A 19,508-nucleotide genomic window follows, 5' to 3' on the forward strand; every position below is an offset into this window, starting at 1 on the left:
CGTACAGACTCTGGTCTTTGATATGTTCATTCTGAACACTTAGTTCAGCTGTTACTCCATTAATGCAAGTCCCAAGATGACATGACAAGGCTGCAGCCCCCCAAAATTTTTGACAAATTAAAAGAAATCTTGCCAAATATCGAATGTAGCCTTTCAATACCAAGGTTCTATTCATTATTTTTTATTCTTTATCATACATTAGAGAACAGCTTGCTAGAAACTTCCAGCTCCTGTCAGTCAAGACATTTGAAGTAAAGTTTACAAATGAAATGATCATGACGAGCACATTATTAATTGTTGTTGTTATTGGAAAGATGGGTGTATATTAAAAGAAACACACAACCCCACTGAACAAGCTAAAAAGACATGGCATGGGGACTGGACACCATTCAGAACAGAAATAAAAGAAACAAGTAGACTAAATGAAACAAATAGATTAATATATTATAAAGATGGTAACTCAAAGGATTTTTAAAGCAGCTTTTCATGACGTGCGGGAAGCAATTTGGAAATGTTCACTGGGAAAGGACAAAGCAATTGGCTGATGAAAACTTTGTGTCCAATGAGTGTGAATATGAAAAATCACACATACACACTAACACCTCTTTCCCTCTATATTAATCTTTTCAAACTTATTGAAACCTCATTAATGTTGATCTTTAATGAGGACCTTTAAAAGTGCCTCATAGTACTCAGTTAAAATGTAGTTATAAAATGGGAAAGGTGTAACGTATAATATGGACTAGTCACATACTGATAAAAGGGGACATTTAAGAGCGTGGTAAAATTGTCACTAATCAGCCAAACAGGAAATTCAAAATTAAAGCTAAAACTCTAGGCCATGTCCTGCCCTCCATTACATGGGATAGACCCCTCTGAAAGCAATGGGGCTGCATTCATGGAAATGAGGGTAGAATATGGCTTCCTGGGCCAAATTCAGCCCTGGCTGTAAACAGGTACAACTCCATTGACTTCAGTGAAATTACATGCAGCTTGCACCAGGGCTCAGTTTAGCCCTCTGTCCATAATTCCATCTATCCTAACTCACTCTGCTGTGTTCAGGTGACATAGGAATCTGAGACTAGCAAAATAGATTAAACACCCTGGGTGGGGTTTTCCAAAATACTCAGTATTAAAGTTAACAGGAGCACAGTTAAACCAAGCTGAGAACTTTAGAAAGCTCCACTCCCTATATGCTATAAAACTAGGCACAAGTGGGTAAATTAAGGACTGAGTTTTAGCCCTAATTTTGTTTCCTTGCCTTTGTCAGTTAGTTAACAACACAATTGTAACAAGTACTTCACGGTGGGTGTTTCTGTGAATTTCCTTAGTTTTTTTCCAATAACACAGTTAATAGGAGTTGTGCATCCGGAGCACTTGCATGATGAAGCCTAATGAGAATTTCACATGTTATTTATTATTGCTATTGTTATAATTATTTATTATGTAAATTCCAGTAGCTCCAAGAGGCCCTGCTCCAGTTCAGTGCCCAGTTGTGTTGATTTCTATCCAGACATAGCCTAGAACACAGTCCCTGCCCCAAAGAGTTTACAAACTAAATAATATGGACACAGACCTTAGTTTAGTACCCGAATTAACAGTGCCAATAGTGTTTCCTTACCTAATAGCCTCAAAAGACTCCTTCAGAATTGTTATGACATCCTACTGGTAGTTAAATTAAAAATGATTATTCAGCTATAAAGATAGATGTGGCATAGATCCTTCTTTGCACGTAAAAGACCTGAGACAGACGGTGACCCCAATATTGAAAACACCCTGGGCCAGTTCTAAAACCCCTTGAAGTCAATGGGAGTCTTTCCATTAACTTCAATGGGCTTTGGATCATACATTCTGGGTGAAATCCTGGCCTTAGTGAAGTCGAGGCAAAATTCTCATTAACTTCAATGGGGCCAGGATTTCACCCTCTGAATGCAGAACTCCCACTGACTTCAGTAGCAGCGTTGTGCATAAAACACTCACAGGACTGTGCTCTATAGTCATTTCGGTCTCTGCCTGTGACTTTGCCCGAGATGCATCATCAGTAGGGAGCACTAGCACACATGTTGATAAAACTTAGAAAATGTTAATTGAAAGGAACTAGTTACTGTAAATTGTTTCCCAAACTTTGCTTTTTTAGCAGTATTTAAACCTTTTTTTTACAAAGGCAAGTATGGATTTATTTCTTGTCTATTGCAACTTTTTTAATGAAGTTGTTTTACATTATAGGAGTGTACAAAAGTTATTGCATTAAATTATATATAAGTATATAGTAATCAGAATTAGTATGTATTTAATCACATATACATTACACCTGGACATTCCCCTCTTCTTGTCCCACCCCCTTCACTCCCAAATTAAACAGTAAAACAGATTCTGGACTAATCTTTTATTCCAAGTGTCAGATTGAATTGAATTTTAAAGCTTAGATAAAAGCTTATTCAAAACAATAGGTCAAATCTTCTTTGCCTTACTCACGTTCACTGTCCAATTGAAGTAAATGGCACTACTTTTACCAACTTCAGATCAGTCCCAAAGAGAGTAAGGGGAGAAAAATATGCTCCAGGGTTTGCTGTTAAAGTGATGCAATAATCTATTTTGTTGTGGACATCAATGTAGTCAATGGTGTAATATAACTAGAGTGGGTTAGAGGATGACAACTCTGTTTTGCAGCAACTTTTTAGATTAACATGTGTTTTATTTCCACATTGGAATGAAATTACACCTTTTCTAATGTTTGTGTGGAAATGGAATTGTGCTGAAATGTCCATTTTCTGATTGAAACTTGAGTTTTTCAATTTGGGAAGAGAGGTGTAGAGCCTAGTGGTTAGGGGCCTATCCTGGGATGGGAGAGACCCAGATTCAGCCTGAATTGGGATGAAAAGCTTGCTCTAAATCAGGGACTTGACCCTGGGTCTCCTCCAGCCCCAGTTAGTGTCCTAACCACTGGGCTACAGAGTGCAACTTCTCCCAAGACTTTCCCCAGGAAAATTTCATTTATTTGAAAATGTTCTAACAAGCATTAGCTATAAGCAGAGCTATCTTTCTGTTTAAACAAGACAAAAAGATTGCTTGTTTTTCCTGCATCCTTTTACCCTAGAAAAACCAAGAATATCAAGACAGGTTTTCCCCCGTTTTGTTGGAAGACTCCTTGGATGACACACATGTGGACTGGGAGCTATGCCAGCCTTTCACTGTAGGGGTAGGTGTCTTGGCACAGAGAGTATTTCTATCAAAAATTTGTGTTAAATAAGTGTTAACAAAAATAAACCATTGATTTAAACCATCAGAATAAAAACGTCTTCCCCACTCAGTTAACCAAGTTTCCCTTCCTTGGTATCACCAATGTCATAAATTTACTAATTCTTCAGTTGTAAAGTCTACATAATAAATTCAGGTCTTGTCTATCCAGGGGGTTGGGGGAACAGCAGAAAACAAAACTGTGGAAGAAGGAAAACTTTCAAGCCTTCTTTGTACACCAAAACCCCATACAAGTCTGATCCAAAGCCCACTGAAGTCAATAAGAGTCTTTCCATTTTGGATCAGGCCCATAGACCCCTTCCTTTCCCCCTCAACTTTGCAGATCATTTTCAGGTGTGAAATCACCCATGTGCAAATGGCCAGCACAATATTTTGGCTCAAAATAGGACTTAAGTGAGAGTTTTGTATAGGTCTTGTGCTGGTCCCCATGTGCAGAGGTGAGTAGGAGCCTAAGTGCTTTGCCCAAGATCACACAATATGTCCTTGCTAGAGCCAGTACTAGAAATGAAGAAAAGCTAGCTCCTAGTCCCATGCTCAACCCATTAAACTGGTTTGACTCTCCAAAAATTCCAGAAAACCATTCACAATTTTCCAGTCCTAAAATAACAACAGTCATAAAACGTAAACTCTTTGGGGCAGGGACTACAAGGCTACAGCACCCAGCATGACTTGTATTGTGATTGAGGCCTTCAAAGAGTTACCTTGATACATATATTAAATATTTAAAATGATAAGCTAATGGCATTTCCAAGTGATATCAGCATGAAAGCAATAATCTGATTTTTATTAGCCTACTCCCTTCATGATATTCCCTGAGAGTCTTCATTTTTGCCTTAGTTACCTACAGATCTGATCTAAAAAGACTAAATATTGGTAATAGGGCTATTGATTAATCGCAGTTAACTCACGTGATTAACTCAAAAAAATTAACTGCAATTTAAAAAATTAATCGCGATTAATTGTACAATTGTTAAACAATAGAATACCAATTGAAATTTATTAAATATTTTTGGATGTCTTTCTACATTTTCAAATATATTGATTTCTATTACAACGCTGAATACAAAGTGTACAATGTTCACTTTATATTATTATATTTATTTGTAATAAAACTAGTATTTTTCAATTTCTCATATAAGTACTGTAGTGCAATCTCGTTATTGTGAAAGTGTAACTTACAAATGTAGATTTTTTGTTGTTACATAACTGCACTCAAAAACAAAACAATGTAAAACTTTAGAGACTACAAGTCCACTCAGTCCTACTTCTTGTTCAGCCAATTGCTAAGACAAACAAGTTTGTTTACATTTACGGGAGATACTGCTGACTGCTTCTTATTTACAATGTCACCTGAAAGTGAGAACAGGCTTTCGCATGGCACTTTTGTAGCCAGTATTGCACAGAATCATAGAATCATAGAATATCAGGGTTGGAAGGGACCTCAGGAGGTCATCTAGTCCAACCCCCTGCTCAAAGCAGGACCAATTCCCAACTAAATCATCCCAGCCAGGGCTTTGTCAAGCCGGGCCTTAAAAACCTCCAAGGTTGCAAAGTATTTATGTGCCAGATATGCTAAACATTCATATGCCCCTTCATGCTTCAGCCACCATTCCAGAGGGCATGCTTCCATGCTGACGATGCTTGTTAAAAAAATAATGTGTTAATTAAATTTGTGACTGAACCCCTTGGCGGAGAATTGCATGTCTCCTGTTCTGTTTTACCCAAATTCTGCCATATATTTCATGTTATAGCAGTCTCGGATAATGACCCAGCACATATTTATTTTAAGAACACTTTCACAGAAGATTTGACAAAAGGCAAAGAAGGTACCAATGTGAGATTTCTAAGGATAGATACAGCACTCAACCCGAGGTTTAAGAATCTGAAGCGCCTTCCAAAATCTGAGAGAGATGAGGTGTGGAGCATGCTTTCAGATGTCTTAAAAGAGCAACACTCCGATGCGGAAACTACAGAACCTGAACCACCAAAAAAGAAAATCAACCTTCTGCTGGTGACATCTGACTCAGATGATGAAAATGAACATGCGTTGGTCCGCTCTGCTTTGGATTGTTATCAAGCAGAACCCATCATCAGCATGGACACGTCTTCTGGAATGGTGCTTGAAGCATGAAGGGACATATGAATCTTTAGCGCATCTGGAACATAAATATCTTGCGACGCCGACTACAACATTGCCATGAGAACGCCTGTTCTCACTTTCAGGTGACATTGTAAACAAGACGTGGGCAGCATTATCTCCTGCAAATTGTAACCAAACTTGTTTGTCTGAGCGATTGGCTGAAGTAGGACTGCGTGGACTTGTAGGCTCTAAAGTTTCACATTGTTTTATTTTTGAATGCAATTATTTTTTGTATATAATTCTACATTTGTAAATTAAACTTTCATGATAAAGAGATTGCACTACAGTACTTGTATTAGGTGAATTGATATATACTATTTCTTTTGTTTTTTATAGTGCAAATATTTGTAATAAAAAATAAATATAAAGTGAGCACTGTACACTTTGTATTCTGTGTTGTAATTGAAATCAATATATTTGAAAATGTAGAAAACATCCAAAAATATTGAAATAAATGGTATTATATTATTGTTTTAACAGTGTGATTAATCGTGCGATTATTTTTTTTAATTGAGCAATTAATCGCAATTAATTTCTTTAATCACTTGACAGCCCTAATTGGTAAGTAATAAAGTATGCTCAGTTCCACATTTTATTGTCAAAACCAACTTGGGGTGAATGGCTCCTCCAGGAACCCTTTTACTGACTTCAGTGGAACCACTCCAAGGAGGAGGAGTTTGCAATATCGGGCCCCATTGAACTAGAAGATAAATTAGTCAGATAAATTTCTAGAGTGCCAATCTTGCTCACAAGGAAGATTATGTGAATTTTGCCATTAGCTTCAGTGAGGACAGGACTGAGCCCAGGGATTTGAACAGGGCAGATTATATGAATTGGTTAACAGAAAAACACAAAACACACAGTAGTTTTCTGCATGTTTTATTTGCCGCAAAGTAAAAGCAAATTGGAAGCAGCAGAGAATATTTCACCAGTGGGGAATCAGATTCAATCTTCTTATTCCTTCTTGCATTAGATGATCTCCTTCAGTTTGGCTAAACTCTGCTTTTTCTAACAAACCTGCCCCACAACTCGAACGCTATGAAATTATCTCTTCTCACATAAGAGTTCAAATGTCAGTGGAAAAAACATTGCTCCTACACTGTTCAGAACTCCAGGCAAATGTTCCAACAGTTTCCAGTGCTGACAGCGTTATCTAACCGAAGGCAAGGTATTCCTGCGGCTGCACCATCAGGTTTTCCAGAAGAAAGTTTTCAGTCCCCACCACTCATTCCTCCTTAGATCTTTCTCGATGCCCGGGGAAGAAACACTGTTTTCTATTTCTGTCGGTTAAGATGAAAATCGGGTTTTGGCTTTCCGGGTTTTTGTAGGCTTTGCATTTGGGGGGAATGACTGCTGATACTGAGCGTTGTCTGATTCCCACAAAATTGTTCTCCGCATAGATAGTTTAATTGTTCAAGGCTTAGTGAATCGTAGCATGTATTTGCACTTTTCCTAGACCGTGAAACGATACTGCAGCATTAGGTTACTGCAGTGAAATGATACTTCATCGATCGTGAAAGTGAAATGTCCCAGTATTCTTGACAGAGACCGTCCTAATTCGCCAGGAAGCTGCCCCGGGGTATTGTGATCGGTTTTCTGTTACTGACAAACAGCCAGCGCGTGGATTGGCGGGGAATTTGTTTCTCTCGCTGCAGATCTGTTCTGCGAAGCCAGGACAACGGGCCCTTTTATTTTCAGCCCGCAGATCTGGGTCCGAAATCGAATCCTTTCCTGTTTTACATTCCGGGAGTTTGTGTATGATTGGTTACTCGGGACAGTCCAACAGCACCGCTTTAGAAAGCAGCTGGCGTTAGCCACTCTCAGAGCCCCTCGCTGGAGGTGCCTGGTTTCTCGCCCCAATCCCGCCAAGCGCAGCAATGTTCCCGTCGCTTGAGAACTCCCTGCGAACGGTTCGAAGGGAAGGACGCGCCCCAGCGTGGATGCAATAATTCGGATCGGTGTGCCGGATATTTTAAAAAGCAGATTAGACCAGTATGTTCTGAACCGACCTAGTAAAAGGTCCAGCAAATGATTGGAGGCCCTATACTCTAGCTCCATTAAATCCATTGCGTAGGTGAGCTGGGCTGCAGGTGCGCATCAGCTCTGCTTGTCGGCACTAAAACTTCCTTCTCGCGATCAGTCGGCGTCTCTGCCTGAAGCTCAGGGCTTAGGCCTCACGCAGTGCGAGTTCTCCCCTCAGCAGCAGCCCTGAAGTCATTTATCCTGCTTCTCTCAACTTCCCGCTTGGCCCGAGCAGCCGGTGCTCTCAGCCCAGCGCGGTCAGGTCCCCAGAGAAATATTTGTTAAAAAGTAACACTCCAGAGAAGCCGGAGGATGGTGGGAGCTCTCTCACTCAGCGCCTCTTGGCTGGCCTCCTTTGTCTACACTGATCTCAACCTGCTAAGAAGCCCACGTGGCAAACCGCTGCGAATTGAGGGACCTCGCCAAAGTAGCATTAAGTGTGGGATTCATTTATTTAGCATAGCTCTTCTACTTGTGATCTGGATGCAGCAGCTTCGGGCTGTGATGGGTTTTGCCGTGAGGACTGTTTGCAACGGAAACAGTAAAATGACAGCTGACTATGTGAGTGGGAACAAATCGGGAGCTAGACTGCAGGGACAAGGCTTTGGACCTTGCCTGCAGGAGCGGGGAGTTTGGTTCCCAAGTTACAAGCCTTCTAGCCACACTAAAGGGGTTCTCTTTCGATTGGGAGTTTAACTAATAGAAAGACAAAGCCAACGCGTAGATCACCTGTAAAATCCGAATCCCTGCAAGCCCCGCCGAATCATTAAGACATTTTCACTGAACATTTAAGGTCCAGGGTGGGGTGAACTCTCCCTTAAACATGGCAACACCGCGCTCGGAGAGAATTCCGAGTCCCTCCCAAACTGCCGTGGCTCTCCAAAGAAACCATCCAGGTCACTCCATAAACCCGTTCTTCAGTATGTTAATTACAAATAATGCAAGCCGGCACTGTCTGTTTGTCAGACATAGTGTGGTACCATTCTTTCATCAAAGGATTTTTAGATCACCTAGACAGAGATCTCCATACCGGTACAATTCAGAATACAAAGATATCTGTACAGCGCCTAGCACAACGGGATCCTCCTGGTCCATTGCAAATAATAATAATGAATAGTGATAGGAATTGGGGGGTTAACTGATCATTTTGTGTACCATGTACACCTGCTATGTCGTGTGTGGACCAGATTTTTGCTGAGGGAAAATTCTGAATGGGAATCAATGGGAATTTTGGCTGAGTATGAAGTGCAGGATCGAGACTGTACAGCCAATTTTAAAACCACGACATAATACAGGAAGAAGAAAAGGAGTCTGAGAAAAGCCCAGGTGCTGAAGTGTTGGGATATGAAAGCTCAAACCGGAAATTTACCGGATTTTTTTCCCCCCAGCTTCAAAAATCAGCCTTCGGAAACATGTTACCTAAGGTTCTAAGTGTATTTTAAAAACACACGTCATTCCTCTGGTGCTTCGCCGCCTGAAACGAAATATTGGTGTAATGTTCTGCATCGACTGGATTTGTGCCATCTCTCCTGCTCGAGTGTAATAGCCTCCACAATGCTGGCTCAGTGGCACCAGCCAAAAAAAACCCAACACATTGGGCTCAATCATCTTGTGTTTGTGGGTTACAAAAAAAAATCTGCACAGGCTTCGGGATTATTGACATTGACACGAACACTGATAATAGAAGGTATGTTTTCGTGTGCCACCCACTGCCCCATCACTGGCGCTTGGCGTTCATGGCCTATCCCGGGGCGGATTGCCATTTCCTTGTCAAACGTGAATCTCTCCTTGCCACCTTTTCCAAACACACACACAAACCCTCTCGCCCACACACTGCGAGCCCCACAAGCGCATTCACAGCCCAGGGAATGGCACGGGGGCACAATCAAAGAATCCCACGCACGCGTTCGGAGTCACACAGATCCCTCCCAACGCACTCGGAGTGACTTTCATCCTGCCTCAATCAAACGGGCCAATCGCTTGTCTCCGGTTCATAGCAGCCAACTTGAGGCTGCAGTTTGACCCGCTTCTCCGGCGCGAATAGCAAACAGAGCAAAGCCCCCTCCCCCCAAGCTGCATCGTGGACTCACGTTGCTTTGTACAGAGAAACTCCACTAAAAAGTTTGGGCTGCTTCTGGAGAACGAAAACTTATTGCACGTCATTTCAAAATGAGTGTTAAGTAAATGCTTTAGAGACCGAAAGGGAAGAAGGGGAGTTAAAAGAGAAGGACTGAAAGGGAGAAGAGAAAGGGAAAGAATGAAACAGGACTTTTTTTCGAACCCTAAATTACATATTTCACCAGGGCAGTAACCAGCTCATCGGGACAAAGTTTGGGAGAAGTTCTGCAGCTTTTATCGGGGAGCCACTAGGTGGCAGGTGTTGATATTAAACCCGGATTAGTGGAAAATGTAATTAGTTTGGGTTACCCAGGCTTATCTACTAGAGCCGGCAGCCTAAAATCCGCCTAGGACGTGTCCCGTTATATCGACAAATTCATTAATGAATATATTCAGTATTCGAGCAGCTTTCAGAGACTGAAAGGGACAAGGAAGAGAATGATTCTTTCATTTCTTCCCTGGAAGACACAGACTTCAAGTTGGCTGCATCTCCTTCTGTGTCACTGGGGATCGGATCCAGCCGTTATGTGAATCTAGACAGAGAAATACTTCGAAAACCTCTGGTCTGCAGTGCCCGTCCCCAGTGTCGCTCATTCTGTCTCTGGCTACTCGTTTGCCAGGGTCTGCCCGACGGTGAAATGCTACTTGGCTGAATTGATTTGACTAGATGTTGCCCAGTTTGATGGGACTCTAACAATACGCGTAATCGAGTGGTCCGTCAAAGGGCAGGGCAGGGTTGTTGTTGCTGATTAATTGAATTACTTTCTCATCCTGAAATGCAACGTTTGCATATTTGTCCAGCCTTCCCTACAGCGGCTGCCCTGTGGAGCTCAGCGCGATCCCCCCTTTCTCCTCCTGCCCCGTCTGGCCAGTGCCCCCTCTCCTTCCCCCATGTCCTCACTGGCAGAGACACGGGCACACAGACACGTTCGCGCGCCGCACTGGCTGGTGTCGACACCCAACAATCATGACCCTAAACCTACGCACACAGCTCCCCACCCCACCCCCAGGCCAGTTCAGACACGCACCCCTGCCTGACGCTCGGCACTCGTGCCCGCCACGCCAGGTAATGCCATCACAGCCATACCCCCAGCAGCAAACTCCCAGACGCCTGTCCACTCCCTCTGCTACAAACCCGGGCACGGGCACGCTCCTGGGACTCACGCAGCAGATACAGACCCAGCGAGCCGGACAGACACAAGCGGCGAGGCGGGGGCTCCCTGCGACAGATTTTGCTAATTGAACTGTTATGGATCATCCTCATAACCGTTAAGAAACACATTTCCACGCTTCACTTCTTAACGTTTTAAAGACACATTTAACGGATGACTGAGGCTTGCCGAGCCAGCTGGGAAACACCCGGGTATAAAAATAATACAACAAAGGCAGCAAGGCTGTGGGGAAAAGGGGGCAAGCATATATACAAACGAGAGGAAAAGCTAAACCCAGGAATTAAACTCATGCAAAGGAAGGGCCAGCCTCTAGATGTGAAGAAACACCAGACATTACTTGATAGGCGCTGAGAGAGGCATTGGATGCAAAATCCAGCATTATTTCCAAAGGTTAATGTTTTTTCTAAAGTTGTGGCAGGTGCACAGAAATTATTAAAGTTTCTAGTTAGGAAGCAGAGCTCCCTTGCTTCCCAAACTGTGTCATTACTTAAAATAAGTGATCGGTTTTGAGGAGGCGCTATCTTGAAACGATATTGTGGGCATGTTATTTTAAGAGAGAGCTAACAAAAATACCCTGTAAATAAGGACAGGTGCATTTTAGGGCAACACAAAAGCCTTATCGTGGCAAAGGGTTGCGCTTGTGAGCGGGGTTTGAAAGAAGGACATATTTTAAAACAGAAATATCGGACTCTGTTGAGCTATTGACGTGGTGACTCCTGCTAACTTCGCTGTCCGATCGCAGTGTTTTAGTCACATCTGTTCCTTTGTAAACCCTTTGACACAAAAACTTTTCTTTTTCTTTACTGAAGTAAGCGGAGAAAAGACTAAATCACCTTTCCTTCGTCAGCCATCCCCCCGAGGAGTGCAGGGCGGGGGTCGTTAAGAATGGTTTTAGATTTCGATGAATTCCCCCCTGCACTATATGTCTTTCATTGCCCTGAAATATGTGTGTCCGGGGTGCAGTGGGAGATTGCCCAGACCAGAGATAAGTGGTTAAGTAAGTGTGGGAAGGGTTGCATTGTGCCTGGTGAGTGTTTACATTGGGGGGGGGGTTAGGAGAGAAATACCGATGTGTTTGTGAAACCTATTAAAACTCTCAAGCGGCAGAGCCCGGTGGAGTGCTTTAGGAGTTTAGGGCCATTCCTTTCAAAATGTTATTGTTATGCTGGGACTAAGGTTTGTTTGGTCTATTCCCCCCCCCCCAACAGCTGTTCCTAACGCTGGCATTGTTACATTTTATTATAGATTTGACAAAGGTCTCTCTCTTTCTCCCTCCTGTCTCTCTGGGTCTCTCCTCCTAGCAAACGCCATTGGCTGGCGCTGCAAAGGAGCGTGTCTTAGTCGGTTTCATTGAGCGGAATTAGCCGGAATGACATCAGTTTCCCAGCCCCCTGGCAGCACTTTGCTTATTGGTGCAGCGGCCCCTCCAGGACAATAACATTGTTCTTACCCGGCGCTGCTTGCCGATGTGCCTATAAAAACACCATCGAGTCGCCAAAAGGTGCTTATTATTATTGTGATCTGTGACAACCACCAGCGGCGCTGGAGCGGGTCCGTACTGCCAAAGGGATCACTCTGCAAACAGTAAGTTCCCAAACAAATTCACACCCTGGCTCCTGTGGGGCTGCGGTAGCTAACTTTATAAGGGAGGCGTCCGACAGCCTCCACAGTAGCCCTCACCCACTATCCCCAAATAAATAAATGGGGATAGACAGCCCCCCCCCCATCCTCCAAAGGGAACTGTGCGCCCTGCCGGTTCTGTCTCCGATTCTCACCGCTTTGGGCTCCTCGCGGGCGCCGAGGTGACAGATGCGGGGGAAGGCGGGGGGGGGGGAGTTAAGTGTCTAAACAAATACTGATCTGGTTAGGAAGGTCTCGCCGGGAAAATGATTCATTTTCCCTCAGTCGTCCCCGAATTTCCCCCTCCCTCCCCCCATCACGACTCCAGTCACTTAACCGGGATTCCGCCTCCTTTTGTAGCGGTTTGTCCCGTTCTGGGGCGCAATTTGTGACCCTTCGGAAACCAGTCGTGCAAGATTCATATATTAAAAGATCTCGCTGTTTGGCAGGGTGAGGAGCAGGGTGGAGATCCAGGGTTTTGCTGGCGGATGGTGGGGAGTAACTGGAAGGTATCCCGGTGACAATTCTCCAGTGAGCATCCTGGCGCGGGAGGTGGGGCAAGGAGGGCTAGGGGAGGAGGTGAAGCAAGGTTGGGAAGTATCCTGGGATACAGGGTGTAACGATGCTTTTGCTTCTGGCGCGGGAGTTGGAAAGTAGCCCGGGAGACTATATCGGATTTGGGAGTTCGTTGCTGCTGAACTTGGGAGGGAGGGAGAGGGGAATGGAGGGTCTCGGATCCTGCTGGGAAGGTCGCACTTGAAGGATCTCGGAGACACGGCCGGGAATTGGGAGGAAGAGGCTCAGCAGTGGCCTGGGGTGGCTAGGAGCTGGGAGCTGCCTGGAGCATTAGCTAGGTGAAGTTGAGGCTGCCGCGCAGTTTCTTGTCCCGTTGATTTGGGGTCGCTCTCTGGTTTCTCCTCCTCGCAGGCAGCCTGGTGCGCGGCGCTCTCCCCTCGCCGGGGACATGGACTCCGACGCTAGCCTGGTCTCCAGCAGACCTTCCTCTCCGGAGCCTGATGACCTCTTCCTCTCTGCCAGGAATAAAGGCAGCAGCGGGGGCTTCTCGGGGGGCACAGTGTCCAGCTCCACCCAGAGCGACTCCCCTCCAGAGCTAAGCGCCGAGCTGCGCAGCGCCATGAGCGCGGCCGGGGTGGTGGTGGTGGACAAGCTGGGCTTCAAGTCTTCCTCGTCCTCCTCGTCGTCCTCCTCTTCTTCCTCCTCCAAGAAGGACAAGAAGCAGATGACTGAGCCCGAGCTGCAGCAGCTGCGGCTGAAGATCAACAGCCGGGAGCGCAAGCGGATGCACGACCTGAACATCGCCATGGACGGGCTGCGGGAAGTGATGCCCTACGCGCACGGGCCCTCGGTGCGCAAGCTCTCCAAGATCGCCACGCTGCTGCTGGCGCGCAACTACATCCTCATGCTCACCAACTCGCTGGAGGAGATGAAGCGCCTGGTCAGCGAGATCTACGGCGGCCATCACGCCGGCTTCCACCCCTCCGCCTGCCCGGGGGGCATGGCCGCCCACTCCGCCCCGCTCCCGGGTCACCCCGGGCATCCTGCCTCCCACCCCGTGCACCACCCCATCCTGCCCCCCGCTGCCGTCTCCAGCGCATCCTTGCCCGGATCCGGCCTCTCCGCAGTCAGCTCCATCCGACCCCCGCATGGGCTCCTCAAGTCGCCTTCGGCCGCCGCCGCCTCGGCCCCGCTGGGCAGCAGCTTCCAGCACTGGGGAGGAATGCCCTGCCCGTGCAGTATGTGCCAGGTGCCCGCACCGCCTCACCACCACGTCTCCAGCATGAGCACAGCCAGCCTGCCCAGATTAACCACCGACACCAAATGAACCCCCGGGAGACCCGCCTCCAGTGGGGCAGGGGAGGGGGACAGAATCTGCCGAAACAAGGTGGGGAGTGGGGAGAGAGACTCCAGTTTCTAGCCCCGAGGAAACGCGGGCACATTTTTGAGACACAGACTCTGTGGGGGCCTCCCTCAAAAGCACAGGCACATATAAGGACTTACAAGGACATACCGGTCTCATCCAAGTTTTTTAAACACACCCTCCCCCACCCCCACCCCTCACTACAGGTTTGTCCCAAGGCCACCCGGGGCACCTTCAGGCATGTTCCATACTGAGATAGACTGAGGACACTCAATCACTGAAGCCCATCGGTGAGAAAGATGAACAAAAACCAATTCCTCTTCCTGCAAACGACTCCACGCAGAACTGATCCTCTCTCCTCCATCATTTCCAGCAGGGAAAGGAGAAAGGAGGCCAGCGTTACGTACAGTACTTGATGTTTTGTCCAATCTCAATAGCAATTGTGTAAACCCTCAGAGCATTTTTTAAATAAATATATGTGCATCTTTTTTAACTTTGATAGGAGGTGAAAATAGCTATAGATTCTTCTCCTCAAGTGAAGTAACCAAAATTGCATAGGGTTTTTTGTTTGTTTTTCTCTATTATTTTTACATATTCCCTTTCAACATTTTTCTGGTTCATATCATAAGACATGCAAAGTGATTATTCTGAGCACCCGGCTGGTCACTTCCTACCAACATAATTTGCAAGAATGAAGGCTTTTGATGTAAATGTAGCCTGCAAAGTTTTCTGGGGTTTGGATTTGTAAATATACTGTCCAATGATGATGTAAGTCCGTTATGCTTGAGCTTTCTGTTTGTGCACTTGTACTGGAAACCTTATGAATGGTAAAGGATTTTTTGTTTTGTTTTAGTGTATAACACGATTTTCTTTTCTGCCATCATTAACAAAAAGTTACACAACTCTTTAATGTGCTTTCTATGTAGGGACTCCACACTGCCTGTGTTGCAATGCTGAGAACTTGGGCTTGTTTCTGAAATAACAATTTTCCCTATTACTGCCCCTTGCAGAGATTTTATCATCTGTTTATTTTTGTAAAAAAAAAGTTGCTAAATAATATTTATTACTTGTTTGGTTGCAAAAACAAAATGAGTGATCCATGGTTGAGATTTTAAATAAAAAACATTTTAAGTAAATTGCTTTTTTCCATCCATTTATATTTTGGGAAGTCTAGTGGCTGAAGCCCGGAGTAAGAAGAACAAGACACATTTACTTTCAAAAATATTAATATGGCATCATGGTTAAATAGACCAAAAACAGATCGAAAAGGATTTAGAACATTGTAAAGATAATACTTCCAGCCTTTTTTCCTAACGGTCTTACAAGGCTGCAATTGAAACTGTTTTCCCATCAGTTCTCTAAGTGGCAAGATCAATGATCAATTAACCTAGTTTATGAGGTCCAAACTTTTAAGATTTTCTTAAACAAAACTCAGCATCCAGCAAAAATAAGAAATTGCTTATGAGAAGGAAATATTAAACGCAGGTTGGTGTTGCGTGTTTAAATAGTTCAGAATATGAGACTTTAGACAAAAATGAAAATGAAATAATTTCTACTTCATTGTGTATCTATGTATTTGCCTATTTAAACAATCCTGTACTGAGATATTCAGACACAACAATATATTAAAGCAAAATTTTAGTTCTCGTGCGCTTTAAACCTCCAGCTCTAAAAAAGCAAATTATGTAATTGATTTAAAGAGCAGGTATGTGGAGATGGTTTGCACTGAAAAAGACGCCTTATTTCTTCACTTTTAAAAAAATGAACTCCTCTTCTTAGCAAAAAAAAAAAAAAGAGGCAAATGCACTTTTCAAATAAGCAATTTTGCTTTGGTTGTTAATATACTTAACATCTGACACCACCTCCTGGGCTCGATTCTACTCCCGCTGAAAGAAATGGCAGCAATCCCATCTGCTTCCATAGAAGCGGGATCGGGCCCTCATTTTCCCATTTAACTCTTCCTTCGTGTTTATTACTACAGTACTTCGCTTAACTTTCTAGATGTTACTGCACTTCCCCCACAGTAACACGCTTTTCTATTGACTACTGTAGAGAGATTCTTTAGCAATAGTATTTTTGCACACGCCCCATCTCAGTTTCTTGCTTCGACTTGTGCAAATACTTCAGTGGATCCCGATCCTGAGCTTTTTTATTTAGGCAAAACTTCAAGGGACTTTAACCCTAAAGTGCACAGCATCTGGCCGGCAAGTCCTGTCTCTTTTCCGGAGCCATTTAAAAAAATTACATAAAAACTCCTGGTGTCGACTCCAAGATATCCCAGCAGGCGTTTTTGTGCCCACAAAACCTGCCAGGGAATGGAAGTGAATTCGGTTCTTTGGAGCATTTTTATTCAAGACGTGACTATTTTGAAGCAATACTCAAAGCAGATTTCGGCGTGTGCGTGGGGATCTCAGTTTCAGCTAGCGTGAGAAGCTTGCAGCTTTCGAGGTATTAGACCCAGGGGAAGGCTCCTTCCACGCCGGGCATTTCAGTCGGTTGGGGGCCCTGCGGCTGAGTTCCACTACAGATCAGCCCTTTTTGAAATCCCACGGGCAGGGCTAATTTTTCTTACTTCCTATAGGCAGATCGCAGCACTTCTACCGATCAGTAACAGCCATTAATAGTATCCCCCCTTTAATGCACGTTAAACATTTTGGGCACCTAGTAGCCTAAGCCATCCTTACTTAGGCCCGGATCCTAAAAACATGGAAGTACGGGCTTAAATTAAGCTGAAGCACGAGCCAAGGAGCGGGGTTTAAGTTGATACATGATAGGCTACACAGAGATCTAGCATTGCTAGAAAGCGAATCAGCCTTGCGAAGTTGGCAGAGGAACTCCACATTAACTCTTTCGGTGTGGGGAAATGGGGCTGGGTGTCTCTCTGAGGAAGAGCCCAGAGCCCGAGAAACGTGCTGAATTACTCGCCAGCAGGTCTTTTCGGGCTACTTTGATACGCAGCTCGATCCCCTCACTCAGGATAGCTAAAAAATACTGGACTTTTCCGAATTTGCTTTTCCAGATAAACCCCTTTCAAGGAGGAATGGGACTAAAAACAAATCTGTGGGGCAGAGACGAGAGACGTAAACTCATTTGATGGGCTAAAATTCTCCTACTCCAATAAGTCCAGGCAGCCTTACAGATTTCATGGCTGTTACTGGAGACGGAGAAAGAGAGAGTTTTAAACTTCTCTATTAATGTTATCACCGTTTCAAGGAAAACCTTGCAACACAAACGCCACGTGAAGGATCGCACTCACTGGACAATGTGAGCAACTCGCTGTCCTTTCCTGCGCGCAGATATCGCTTTTAAACCCCATGCTAGGAACTGGTTGCATTGCGTTAAGCTAGTTTCTACCCCTACAATTATAAAGCGAGGGGCCAGATCCTGCTCCCCATTGGAGACCGTGGCTAAATTCCCACTGCGTCCAGCGGCTGGCAGAGCGTTTTATTTGGTAGTGGAAAAACTGGTATAGCAAAAGAAGACGATTAAGGTCCAACCGGGGCTCCGGGAACTTGAGAGGCAGACAGACAATATTAGCAATTGCTACTGGCGATCGCTCTTTCTTGTGCTAATTATTACTCTGACCAGGATTACTCGGAACAGCAGATACAATCTCAAACACAAACTGGCCCGGAGAAGCCAATCTCTCGTCACATAGTATTTCCCAAGCAGTTCGCAAGATGCCCCGAGATATACCCCCCCCCCCCAGAGCGCACACACACACACAATTGGGTTGCTTCCTATACGAGTGCAACCAGAGGCTCTTTCGTATGTTAATGTGGCGCTCTGCTTAAAGAAGGTGATAAGCGCATCCGTTGGGATTTCCTGTGTGCAAGACTAAAAGGTGCCCATTAGATACGGGGAAGAATAAATAGTTAGCGACACACACGCGCCTTGTACCCCGCCTCACTCACCCACCTGGGTTAGAATGCGGGCACCTTCTCCCATCCCACTACTGTACCAGAGAAAGGAGTTTTCTCTGTTCTCTTCTCAGGACAGGGTTTAGGAAGGATTTTCCTTAAATAGCCCACGCCCTTAGGCATTTATTTTTAAATGCTGCACGTGTATTCTTCTTTCATTGTTTGAAAAGGGGGAAATCAAATCGAACAGCCCCCCCCACACACACACACCAAAAGCTAGTTGTTGTTTAGTTTTTCGACTTTTCGCCCCACCACCGTCTTCAGAGTTAAAACGAGTAACCCTGCGAGCTATTTAAGCACCAAACTTCTCAGAGCAGCAGCAGAAAGGAACTGATCCTTAAGGGGCTAGTCGCGCCAGCAGAAAAGGGTTCGGAAGAAAACATCAGCTATAAAGCCATTTGGTGTGACATCTCCACCGTGGAGTAATGATAGAACCAAAGGTTCTCTTTTCCCTGTGCACAAACTCGGTGTAACACACCTGAACAGAGACAGGTGAGTGCGCCTCCAGCGTAGGGGCTCAATCACATAGCCCAAAGCTACTTCCATTCGTCACACTTTATGTAGTCCATGAAGCTGCAGACTGCTGTATACGGAATACAGGATCCAATGAGTGAAATCCTGGCCCCACTGACTTCCGTGGGGCCAGGATTTAACCCAGTGATTCGTTTGCTGGCACTCAGTATGGAAAATATGGAATTAGTTTCTAGAACAAATATCGTTCAGTCCTTTAGTAGAAAGAATAAGTAGCCCCTGGGTTTTCCCACTACAGCATTTCTAGGCGGTTATCAAGGTGTTAGCTGCCCTTACCAGGTAAGATTTCCCCTCTTCCTCTCCCCCATTTATCAGAGGGTAGCTGGTGTGAACCCTGGTGAATTTCTATTTTCTGAGCTCTCTTGGCCGCCATTTGCACCGATGATGCTGGCCCTCAAGAATTAGACCATGCAATATATTTGAGTTTACACTTCGCAGGGTTTGGGGAGTCGTTTGATCATTGCTTTAGACCTGCGAGTTTAGCAAGGTATTGCAAACGCCAAACACTCAAAGTAAGCCTTGGCGAAGGAAGGTCCTTTTTCGCGTTCCCTTTCCTGGCAGTGGCTCTTTTCTTTGGGGGAAGGAATCAGATCACCCTTCTGTCCCAGGGGCACCGCTCTCAGGAACGGCCTGATCCCGCAGCTATCTCGCAAGCTACACTCCCATCCAGTGGAGGGAGGGATCGGGCCCCAAGCTGCTGCCTTCATTTCAGCAAACAACCAGTTCCCAGCCGTCATTTTAAAGGAGGTAGACAGTATTACTATGTGGTCGTCCAAAGCAGTCTAGCTCGGTACCGAGTTATAAGAGAAGATACGATATTGGAAGAACCTCCAAGCAAAAAGTAGGAG

At 44.9% G+C, this 19,508-nt stretch overlaps 1 protein-coding gene across 1 annotated transcript; it reads left to right on the top strand.

Moving 5' to 3' along the window:
• The first annotated feature begins 13,294 nt into the window (after positions 1–13,294).
• Positions 13,295–14,173, top strand: OLIG2 (oligodendrocyte transcription factor 2). Its single transcript, XM_065423442.1, has one exon. The coding sequence runs from the start codon at positions 13,295–13,297 to the stop codon at positions 14,171–14,173; it is 879 nt and encodes a 292-aa protein (XP_065279514.1).
• The last annotated feature ends 5,335 nt before the right edge of the window (positions 14,174–19,508 follow it).

Source organism: Emys orbicularis, chromosome 1 (assembly GCF_028017835.1).
Source record: "Emys orbicularis isolate rEmyOrb1 chromosome 1, rEmyOrb1.hap1, whole genome shotgun sequence".
NCBI classification, from domain to species: Eukaryota; Metazoa; Chordata; order Testudines; family Emydidae; genus Emys; species Emys orbicularis.